The sequence below is a fragment of the Mauremys reevesii genome, linkage group 9 (genome assembly GCF_016161935.1).
Source record: "Mauremys reevesii isolate NIE-2019 linkage group 9, ASM1616193v1, whole genome shotgun sequence".
Lineage (NCBI taxonomy): Eukaryota > Metazoa > Chordata > Testudines > Geoemydidae > Mauremys > Mauremys reevesii.
In genome coordinates, this window is record NC_052631.1 from 34,913,778 (window position 1) to 34,926,345 (window position 12,568).

Below are 12,568 nucleotides of genomic sequence, written 5' to 3' on the forward strand. Positions count from 1 at the left end.
CACACATTGACTAGTCAGTCATCACAACACCCCTCTGAAATATGTTAACAACCGTTATTACCCCCAGTATACAGATGAGGAAAGTGAAGCAGAGGGTTTAGGTGCTCAAGATTACATGAATAATCAATGTCTGAGCTGGATTAGAATTTAAGAGTTCCTAGTTTTCCATCCTATGCTCTAGCCACTAGACCTGTTCTTCTCACCTTGTGTAAAAAAGACCATATTATAATGTAGGTAGGGTTTTGTGAAATGTTCAAGTGCAAATGTGAACCTACCTGAAATCAGTTAATGGGTTTAGGATCTTTTCCTATTCAAGAGCATCACCCAAGTCCATGAACATATGGGATAATTGGGCTAATGCAGTAGTCTGTCCCTTTTCCTATGTGTTCTTCTTTCTTGGGGCCTTGTCTGCAAAGAGCACTGGGTGGTGGTTATCCCCACCTCACACATTTAGGGGTGGATGTCACGCAAAGCTCCTTGCCTCTTAATCCTGAATGATCTTTGGGAAAGCCCGTTGCTGCCAATGCTATGGTGCAGTTGAGGAAAATCAGTCTCAGCACTCTAAGACAATGATAGCATAGGACTATAATACCCTTTAGTCCACAACTGATCTGACTCCCAGTGGACTGACAGCCTCTAGCCTTCTTCACATACATTTCACCTGACCCAGGGTGTCACATACCATGGTAATATGGGAATATAACTCTAGAGTATGGATTGAGTTGTGCCAGAGTTTACACAAAAAATCCCAGTGATGTCTGTCTACATCATATAACTACTATCCTTCATCCTCTCCTCCTGCTTCTCACTGGAGAAGCTCAGTGGGATTTTCCCCCCACCCCAACTTAGGGCCTGATTCTACACTATTCATGTCAGTGAGAGTTTGGCTATTGGCTTCCTTGGGAACTCAATTAGGCTAAGGCTCCTCATATCTCCACTGCTTTCTTTTGGTTTGGCTTTTCATTTAATTCATGCAGTGGCAAGGTATTTCAATGCTGATGAGACAACACTAACCAGTGATTTTGGAGTTCTCTTTGGGTATTTGTCAAACATAACTTTTTAAGGTACCATGCCAATAAGGTTACTCACCCTCTAGGGCTGCCATGTTCGCTGTTCTCACAGGTACCCAAACAAACACACCCATACCTGACCATCTTCCCATACAGCATTGCAAACTAGCAGTGTTTAGCATGATTTTCTACTGGCCCCTGCTTTATCCTACATCTTCGTACACCCTCCTGTCAATTGCACTTTCTGATGCAATCCTGCCTTCCTACTCCATCAATGTACAAGGTATACTAGTTAACAGCAGCTGATGCCTGCTTACACTCTTTCCTCCCACTGTTTGTCTCCTCTGAATTTGGCTCATAGTCTCTAAAATCGCCCTGTAATTACAAGATATTTTTACTATGTCATTTTTAAAAAAAGGTTGAATGAAGTTTCTAACATATAAAGAGTTTCATATGGAACACACCAGAAGACTGAAAAGAGATGGACTATAACTCTATAAGGCCTGATCCAAGAACCAACAGAACTGAATGGAATAATACTTTAACAAGCTTTGTATCAGAGCCACAAGAAGCAATGGTACCACCTAACCATTTCCCTTTCGTAAGTGAGGGAATGCTTGGTAATATCAGATGACAATATCTGCGACAAAGTTCCGAAGTTCATTTCCCCATTTGCAGGATGTGATGCAATATGTAGTTAACTGCTCCTAGGAACTCTGGGCCTGATCCTGTTCCCCTTGAAGTCCATGGGAGTTTTGCCATTCAATGAGAGCAGGACCCATCCCTCTCATTTATAATTATACCATCATAATAGAGTATTGTGGCACACCAGTGTTTTTTCCCCCCCAACTGGTCAGTTTAAAGGGAAGATTAACATGGAGTGAAGGCTATTACTAGGGTAGCAGGGTTTTTTTGTTTTTTTTTCAGGGAGAGCCAAAACACACACTATATACTACACTGTTAGCAAAAACTTCTTTTAGTTACTTGAAATTTTTCCCTGTCATCTTTATTCCTTTCTTCTCTCTAGAGTGAAGTGAATCCTTTCTCCACAGTTCTAATCAACCCTGGCTGCGGCTTCTGGAAGCCTCCTTATCTCTATCATCACACCAAGTTCTGCTTTCAGGGCTTATTGTTTTTTTTAATCCGAACTGAGATACTAAAAATCCTTTATAACATTCAAGGTGCCTTTGTGACTGAGTAACCAGCAACATGTCTCATTGGCTTTGCACCCTGATCAATCATAAATCATGTATTACATGTACATCGGGCCATGCAAAAATATTCAGAAGTGCAATTGCTCTGATTTTTTTCTGTAGAAGAAAGAACTCTCAACATACCATTTAATTAGCTTGTCATTGTGAGTCAACACTAGGGGTTTAATTTGCTTATCTAAAATACCTTTCGGTAATGTGTACTATTTTTTTTAGGCATCATGTCCAACAGGGCACAAAAGTATAGTAGATCCTCAGAGTTACAAACATGTTGGGAATGAGGTTGTTTGTAACTTTGAAATGTTTGTAACAAAACATTATGATTGTTCTTTCAAAAGTTTACAACTAAACATTGATGTAATACAGCTTTGAAACTTTACTATGCAGAAGAAAAATGCTGCTTTTAACTATCTGAATTTAAATGATACAAGCACAGAAAGTTTCCTTACTTTGTCAAATCTTTTTTTTTAAATGTTCCTTTATATTTTAATAGTTGACATTTAACACAGTACTGTACTGTAATTGCCTTGTTTTTTGTTTTGTCGTCTCTGCTGCTGCCTGATTGCAGACTTCCGGTTCCAAATGATGTGTGTGGTTGACCGGTCAGTCCATAACTCTGGGGTTTGTAACTCTGAGGTTCTACTGTAATAGAACAGCTCTTACTTCAGTTAAGCAAAGTTAGAGAAGTTCAACCAATATGGACTCAGTTGTCCAACTAGAATGTTACTGGAAAATAGGTTGAGTAAATAGGCATTGCTCCATTAGCTGTGCCAATTTACACCAGTGTTACAGGCGTTAGAGCAGAGCTTGCAGAAACTCATGAAGCTGCAATGCAATTAAGTATAGGAATAGCAAAGGGGCCCTAAAGGGAGTTAGGCCCCTAAATCTCATTGAAATTTAATGAGATTTAGGGGCCTTATTCCTTTCTGACCATTTGAAAAATCACAACTAAGTAAACAGAAATAAAATATATAAGTATAAAAGAAAACCATTCAATACCAAAATGCTTCATGTTTGTGGAAGACATGAATACAATATTTAAATGTAGTCATTGCCCCATTACTAATATTTGCAGTTAGTTCTGAACATTTGTAAAACACCACATCACTTGTGTGTACCGAAGTGAACAGTATCTCCACATTAGCAGACAAAACAAAGTTGCATGTGAATTTGGCCATGTCTTTATTTCTCATCTCTTTTCTCCAGGTGCTAATATAGGTCTCATTTGCCATGTTCAGACACTTAGATTTCTTTGTCAAGTGTCCGTTGGGTATTTTTGGTATTGTTGAGAAAAGTAGCTCCATTTAAAGCAAGTAAGGTTTTTTCTTAGTTTGGTTTTCAATTTTTTGTATTTTTTTTTTTTACAATTTACAATAAACATAACTACAGCAGACTATTTAATAGTCCCATTAGCACTATATGGCCTTAGGTTGAAGAGAGGCTAGCTGCCATATTTAAACAAAATAACTCGTTGTGTGAGCAATTTTAAGCACAATGATAATTCACAGTGAAATACAATCATGCACCAAGCTCAAAACAAATGTAAGACTGGCACAAATATTACAGTACAACAGGGCAGAAGTTAAAAGGTATGTACAAGTCTTTTGACAAACATTGGTGCAAGTGCTTTAGACGAGACATTTAAAAGAAACACACTAAAACAACATAGATTAAATTTATCAAATTTTGATAAATTTTAGACAGTAAAAAAGTACACAAAACATGAAAAAAAAATTAAAAGACCCAACCAATACATATATAGTTTTACTACATCTATATTACAGAATGAAGGAAATCAGAGACAAAAAAGATTTAAGAATTCACAGCAAAGAAAGTTCTACCAGCCTTGAAGGGTAGAATTTCATTGCCAGTGAGAGACACACACGCGCACGCAAACGCACAAAAGTAAAAACAAACACAAAAATCATTTACTGTAACAAATGACAGACACAGAGGTGAGAAACATTTGGCATGTTGTATCACATGAAGTCATTCACGATTGGCTAACGATGGTACCTGGCTGGGTTGGAGATCGCTGGCTTGCCTGAGAGGAGTAACTGATGGAGGAGGCACACCTGATGTGGATGCAGATCGACCTAATCTACAGCTTGCTTTAGGCTCTAGGAAGGGAAAGAAAAGAAGACATATGCCCAGTTAATGGGATTGTGGATGTTGGTGCAGTAAATTGAAACTTGAGGTGACAGAGAAAACTATAGGCCCTGTAAGTGCTATTTGACGTGCCTGCCAACCTCCCCAGGACTTTCCCACGGTATGGAATCCAGGCACACATTCCTGGACAATGTTTTGGGCAGTTGGCTGAGTCATAAATAAAAGCTGTCTTCTAGGCACTAGCCACCAGTATGGCAAGAGAGAGGCCTGGAACTGACTTCTCCCTGCACCTTGCCATCTCAACCTCTATAATTTCCAGTAGCATCTCTGAGGCTGAAGAGTGGCACAATGAGCTGCAGAGATAGGAAGCATGTCCAATTTTCCTTCTGCCCTCCACCCACACACTGTGGCCGTCTCAGTGCCCAACTCTCTCACTTGCATAATGTGGCAGTGATTGGTGAGGGACGATTGAGAGCGGTAACTTGTGGCCCAATACCCTCATTCAGCAGCTGAGTAGGATAGATAGTGGAAGAGAACAAAAAGCTGGTGGGGCTGAGACAAGCTGAGGGAAATCACAAAGAAGACATAGTTCTTGGGGAAGTGGACAAAGGTGGGAGAGAGTAATTGGGGAAAACAGGAAGTTAGAGATTTTCCAGAATCAAGACATCACGATTTGTGATGTCATGAAGGCCCCACAGAAATCTGAAAGTAGCTGACAGTGAGTCAAGGTTAGCCGCAGAACACAGAGTAGAGGGAAGAAACTTCAAGTTTTAATAGCATGACACAGGCCTCAGCAATGAAGTCTGTGAAGTTGGTTGCATTGTGTTGTCTCCAGTTTGTGTGTTCCCCAAGTAGGAGTGATTAACAGAAGTGAAGGATACCATGAAACAAGCTAGAGATCTTAGGCACCTGAAAATAATTTTGATGCAGAAGTATTTGATTTCCCTATCCTGGTTTTACCCAGAGACATTTCCTGGAAGATTTCCCACTGAGTTACAATGCAATTTACGGTAATGATCCCAGGATAAATGACCAAGCTAGGAGAAATGTACTACCTAATGGCACTAGTCTGTCCACAGTTGGTTTAGAAGAACATATTTCCCTGGGAATCTGGTCTGCCCATCTGTGGTGGAGAGAAATGCTGCTCCCTGAAAGAACTGCAGTGCCCATGTCTTCTCCAAGCATTGGTCTGCCTTCGTCTAGCTCAGAGGAATGTGTTTATTCTGCTTGTATGTTATATCCCTTTCAACAACCCTTTATCTGTCTTGTCTATTTAAATTGTAAACAGGCAGTGACTGTCTCTTACTCTGTGTTTGTACAGTGCACAACACAACGGTGCTATGATTTTATTTGGGATCCCTATGCTCTGCTGTAATACAAACAATAATAATGTGTCTCCTTATATCTGCCCAAGTTTAGCTGAAGGCACACAGCTCCTCATGATGATGGCCTATCATGTCTAGCTTTGATGTATATCTTCTCACATATCTTATCTGCCTATGTCTGTCTAAGAGAAATGTGTCTTCTCATGTCTGGGTAAGAACATCTTCCCCCAATGCCATTCTGTGTATGCCTGGATGACAAGAGCACACCTCTCCATAGCATTGGCCTTTAGGGATCTGCAGTGGTTGCTGGTTGGGTTCCTTCCTCCATTTCATTTTTTGAGCAGGTCATCGGGCCACCCTTCTTCCATTGCCACCACCCACTTTTACTGACACAACTCCTTCTGGAGTCTCCAGGAGAGCTGGCAGCCTGCACCAGTACATAATCTGATGTTTTGCCTCTCTGGATGAGGACAGTACACTGTTTAGTTGATTAGAGCTGTTCTGAAATTATTTGTTATACATCTGAAATCATTTATTTCTTCACACTGTGTGAAAGGCACCCGATTTTTCCTTCGCTAGAATATACACTAGCAACTGGAGTTTTCCTATTGATTTCCATGGGAGAAAAATCGGGGCTTATTTTTGTTTTGTTTATCTGTTAAGGACAGATGCTACACTGTCTCTATGCTAAGCAAAATCAGATTCCCACCCATCATTATCTTGGTTAGCGTTGTTGATGTCAAAAACTCCAAGGCATTGTCTGCCATTGCTTCTGAATTATTTTCTTTACTTTGAGAAAGCAGAGAAAAATGTCACAATTTCCAATTTGGATATATGTGCTGCAATGAGAGCCCATTGTTTCCTTGCCAAAGACAATCCTTTCATCTAGCATCAAAGAAATAAAATCCATCCAACTCAGATGAAATATTAGTTTCTTCTTTTATCTCCCTGGCAATATATTCAAGTGTCAGAAACTATTGCAAATTCCAGTGTGGTTCTGACTAAGGGAAGTTTCCAATCAATGCCTATCTTGCTTTTTCACATCCAGAAGTTTAGGTGAATTTCTTTCTTAAGGGCAGTTGATATCACTGGGATTATTTTTACACTGAATGAATTGGGAACATTCCACAGAAATTTTTGCTATGACTAACCTCTTCATGCTGTGGCATGGAAGGCAATTTTTTTCCCCTAAATGATTTGTCAGATATGGTCTGTACAACTGACAACACCATATCCAGTGCTATGTCTTGTTTGTCCCTTGTGCACGCCTTATTCCCTGTACTCAGCTAGCTAGACTTTGAGTACAATGAGCATTTTTCTTGAACAAGAAGTTCTGAATAGGGTCCCCTAACAGCTGCAGGAGGACTCTGTATATGATGATGTCCAGAATCTTTTCCCCTTCGGTGAATTCAGTTTCTGAGTTGTGTGTTTCAAATGACAAATTTGAACTTGTCTACAGTGCTCGTGGCTTCATGCAGATTCTGATTCTGGGAGCAAACAGGCAGAGTTAGTTTGAAAACTCCCTTCTGCTGTCCCCAAGGGGGTCCCAAACTGTTTACCAGCAAAGCAGAGGGCTGGCTTCCAGGGAAAGCATGATGGCAAACCTGAAGTGGATATAGACCAATGTCAAGTGCTAACATAACCTTGCTGAGCCCCAGGTGTGTCCCTAATGCATTTGGCAACAAAGCAGGAGTCAGTTTTGGCCATTACTGGAGGAATGTGTGCTTTGATATAGCTCATGGGGGTGGTAAGAACTTGGGGGACTCTCTGGTTCTAACAATTCTGTCCCAAAGACTGCACCCCATTCCAAATGCAAAATTCCTTTCAGAGCTCAGAGACAGTGGCCATGGGACATTGCTGCTAGCCACTCAACTGCTGACAGTTGATCCTGAGGATCCTGAGGATCTCCTGCTATGCTAGGGAAATCCCAAGCATACGGGTAAGTGCTTTGCTGGATTGGAGCCAAATGAGATGCCTGTTGTAATCAATGGGCATCACGTGACTTCAACTCAGCAGGTCACGTTGAAAACGTAGTGGGTTGTTTTCAAGATTTTGTTTATATCAAAGACAAATATTTAAAAAAGATTTAGTCGCTATATTTACTGACGAAATGTTTGTTGTGATAGTTTTCTCAGCTTCAAAAGCCAGTTCCTTCACATTGTGTCATGTGAAATGAAGCACACACGAAGGGCCAGACTCATTCTCAGTGAAGTCAGCAGAAAGACGCTCATATTTCAATGGTGTTAATAAGGCCCTGAGCAATGGGATCCATACACACAGACACTTGAGCTTGAGCAGGGTCCCAGGGGAACTCCACATGGACATATGGGATCATGTTGTAGGATCAGTGTCTAGAGAAGCAAATAATGATTTCCCATAAAAATATAGGGCATACATTTAAAAAAAGCACCTAAAATTAGGCACCTAAATCTACATTTATGCTCATGTATAAATGGCCTGATCTTCAAAGATGCTGAGCACCTGCATAGCCCACTGTCCACAAGTAAGGGTGTATTTTTCGCTAACATAGCAGACATCTCTGTGCTAAGGCCAGAATTTTCTGAAATAATTTAGATTTGTTTTATAACAACAAGAGGTGATTTCCTGCCTTCATCCGTTACATAACTGTTCTGCAGGATGTTTATTTCTGGGTTTGATCAGAAGAGATCTCTTTTATTTATCCCAAGGAGTCATCATTCTGCCTATCCTAATCTTAATTTTAAAAAAATTATCTGGCTGTCACTTACACTAGAGATGCTTCCTATCCTGCCGCAGTCTCTCCTTTGCACATGAAAATAGAAGTTGCTTATGCATTATGGCTGCCAAGAAGCACATCTTGAATTAAACAATAAGACATGACAGGATGTATATCCTATGCAAAAAAATTGAACATGCACATTTTAAAACGAATTGCATCTATTATTGTTATACTGACATAACCTCCCTGGTTTCCTAATGAATATAAATAATCTGTAATATAACTGGAAATGAAACACTTCTACCCTGATATAATGCTGTCCTCGGGAGCCAAAATATCTTACCATGTTATATTGAACTTGCTTTGATCTGCCAGAGCTTGCAGGCCCCCCCCTTTCCCCCTGCGCGCTGCTTTACCGCATTATATCCGAATTCGTGTTATATCAGGTCGCGTTATATCGGGGTAGAGGTGTACTGTAGAGGAAGAATTCATTCAATATTTTTCTTTCTTAAAAATATTTGACATGAGACTGCCGTCAGGAGGCATTCAGTGTTGAAACTAAGAGCAGAGCATTTAAAAAGAAATGTTTGTATTCCATACATGATAAACCTCTGGAACTCTGTGTTACTAGACAGCACTGAGGGCAATATCTTAGTAGAATTCAGAAACAGGATTAGACATTCATACAGAGCTAAAAAGAGTTACATAGATTTTTATTTTTAAATTAGATGGAGGTATAAACCCCTCATATTTCAGGGCATATACCAACCACTAACTGCTGGGGACTAGAAAGAAACATCCCATATTGGCAGGTTATTCTATAATAGTCCACTACAGGTTTCTTGCAGCTTCCTGTGAAGCAGCTGGCACTGGCCAAAGTCAGATACTGGACTAGATGGATGATTAGTCTGATATGATTTGGCAATTCCTGTGTTCTGAATATGCATATATGCCATAAAACGGTGCAGTGTTTATGTGTAAAAGGTCACAGTCTGAAGATTTTTTCATATGCACATATTTTCTTCACAGCTTACTGGGTGCCCTGTCTCCTTTGTATTCTATAAAAAATATACTTTCTTCTATGGGGTAGGCAGGCGCGTATGCACTGTCATGTAGAAAGGAGTGATAGAACTGTGTATTGTGAACACATATTTGTTTGCACAAGTAAAATTTATTTTCAACTGCATATGCATCTCCGCACCCCTGGGTGATCTTTCAGCTGGACTCTAATGGAGCACAGACCGCCAGTTTAAAGCTACCCTCATTTGGAGAATCCCTGTGATAGCTGGCAGTGCAGTGCTACTGCCTGCCATTCCCTTGTGGGGGGATGAATCAGGCATAGGTTGGGGTACTTTGCGTCCCGCGCCATGGTAGCAGGGGTGAATTGGGCTCTATATCTCTTAGGCCTCCCAAGGAGCCTTTTTTTTTTTGGTTAATGTTTCTCCCATAGAGCTTGAGGTTAACAGTTGATTACACTTTGAAATCCTAACCACAAACTCTGATTAAGTACAGTATACTCATTCCTTTCCCCATCATCTGCAGAATATTCAGCCTGAATGCTAAATGTGTTGGCTGAGCGTCTAATAGATGGCGATTATAAAACAATGCCCCTCTGCCCAACAACCAGTTCTATAAACTATTTAAAATGCAATGCAGTGCTTCTCTCTGGCAGCAGGTGGCAATGCAAAGTGCTACATAGTAGTAATAAGAGAGCAACATTCCAGAAAATGCTCTTTAAAGCTCCTGGAGTTAAATTATATGTGCCTCCCATTTTGTAAACCTCCTGTGGCTCTGCCCTGAAATCGCAAGGACATGTTTTGAATGCTGGTGTGCGTGAAAGATCATTGGCAGTTCTTTCCAAATGGAGCTCTCTGATAGAAACAGTATCATGCAGATAGGGTGCAAATGTCCCTGCAAAATTATCTGCTAGATGAGAGAATGATCCAGTGCTGTGAAAATTGTTACTCAGGTGGAATTAGTGACCTAAGGTCATTTAAACTTTGTGTGCCCACCAAAAGGGGCCATGATCTTTTTTGGAGAGGCCTGAGCTCTGATTCCAACCTTACTAGCACCAGTGTAGATAAGGAGTAACCCACCGAAATAGTGGCATTACTGTGTAAAACTGTTATAAACAAGATTGGACTCAGGCCCCAGAACCTAGTTAATCTGGGTCCCAGATTGCCAGCACAGTTCTAACAGGACATACAATAAATCACATTGACTTGAGAAACGTACCTGTACCTATCCAGATACATCTAAACCATATTTTTTGTTTTTCATTGCAGTGTAATTCCAGTTTGTTTGCAACAGTTGTGTGCTGAGTCTTCATTTATTTACTCTAATTTAAGGTTTTGCGTGCCGGTAATACATTTAAATGTTTTAGATGGTCTCTTTCTCTAAGTCTATAATATATAACTAAACTATTGTTGTATGTAAAGTAAATAAGGTTTTTAAAATGTTTAAGAAGCTTCATTTAAAATGAAATTAAAATGCAGAGCCCCCTGGACCCAGGCCAGGACCCAGGCCAGGCAGTGTGAGTGCCATTGAAAATCAGCTCGCGTGCCACCTTCGGCACACGTGCCATAAATTGCCTCCCCCTGATTTACACTGACGAGGGGTATGCAGGATTGGATCTATAAAGAAGACATTTTTTTCCCCACCAGAAGAAATGTTCTGCAGAATGTAGTGCAGAGTAACTACAGAAATCTATAATGGAAAAAGTGGGTAAAAGATTGCTGCAAATCTTTTGTCATTTTGGCAAAGTTTGTTACAGTTCTACACTGAGTTCTTGTTGTCAGAGCAACAATCAAGACTTCTCTTCTCTGGGAAGCAAGACTTCTCTTATCACACGTTGAAGTAGTGTTTTAAGTGAGAAGAGATATCATACTTTTATTGTTATGACAGTATGTAGACACCAATGTCTGCTACCATTCACTCAAAAACATTTCTTCTGAAGAAATGGCTTATTGTTTATCAGTTTCGATATGAGACACCATCCACAGTCTTTACTCTCGTAGAAGATTGTTACTGAGATTACTGAACTATTGATGTCAATTGTTATGAAAGTGGATATTTTTGGCAAACAGGCCACAAAACTTCTTTTTTAGTGATCTGTCAAATTTTAAAAAAGTAATACTGCATTGATTATTCATAGTGTTATACATGTGCCAGCTATATTCAGCTTAGATAGACATTTTACAAAATATAGGCTGTTTTTTTTTATTTCAATGGATTATATCGTCACTATTTAGATATATATATATATATAATAGTTAATGTGATTAATAACATTGATTAATATTAATATTGACTTCTGAAATCTTTAGTGAGTTTTAGACTAATTTACATGTAAGCAGAAAACAAGAGGTCCACTGTTTTAATCTGTTGTGTATATCAATATGACAGGTTTTTTTATGCTGCAGCATGTTGTACTCATTATCTTATGTGACATTTTAATTTATTCTGTTCCCTCTATGAAGCGAAATCTGGGGGATTATTAGCCAGAATGTCCCTCAAAATTATGTGTAATTTACAATTTTTGTTCAAATATTTGAATGGTACAATTTTATTCTTGATCATTAGCTACTAAGGACCTAATCCTGCCTAAATAGAGAAAACAGCTATACAGAATATAAAGCCTGAACCTGCAAAGTGATAATGGACAGATTTTTAAAGATTTTTGGGTGCCTAAAGATGCAGATAAGTGCCTAATGGGATTTTCCAAAGCATCTAGGTACCTAACTCCCATTGATTTCAATAACAGTTCAGCACAAAAGATGAAACGCTGATTTCAGTGGAAGTTAGGCACCTATATGCATCTTTTGGCAACTAAATACCTTTAAAAAGTTGATGCTAAGTGCCCTCAACTTCCAATTTCCTTAGCTCAGCTCCTTGCAGGATTGGGTCCTATATTAGTAATGGTATCATGAGATTTCTTTCTTTGTTTTGCTTGTAAAACAAACTCCCACCTACCTGAGCTGTTGTTTCCTGCTAACATCGTTGGACTAACAGAGGATCTTCCCAGTCTACTGGACAAAACTGGTGGTCCTGGTGTTCCATCCCATTCCTGAGCTTTTATTGGCTCCCTGGAGGAAGTTGTCCCATGGTGACCTCCTCTTTCTTTGTTTTCCAACTTTGGTAGTGGTTCAGTACTGTGGCTTCTGATCTTCAACTCTTCTAATGGTTCTACAAAATATACAAAGTTCACATTCCATT

General features: G+C 39.7%; 1 protein-coding gene across 3 annotated transcripts in view; it reads right to left on the reverse strand.

Moving 5' to 3' along the window:
* Positions 1-4,195: 4,195 nt before the first annotated feature.
* The window catches only part of NYAP2 (neuronal tyrosine-phosphorylated phosphoinositide-3-kinase adaptor 2), a 169,136-nt gene continuing 160,763 nt past the window's right edge, over positions 4,196-12,568 (reverse strand). For all 3 annotated transcript variants that reach the window (XM_039489833.1, XM_039489832.1, XM_039489834.1), the window contains 2 exons: positions 12,326-12,538; positions 4,196-4,341 (listed from right to left, as the gene is read on the reverse strand). In XM_039489833.1, coding sequence (XP_039345767.1) covers positions 4,211-4,341; positions 12,326-12,538 — 344 coding nt within the window. In that variant the 3' untranslated portion in view covers positions 4,196-4,210. The remainder of the gene's footprint in view (positions 4,342-12,325; positions 12,539-12,568) is intronic.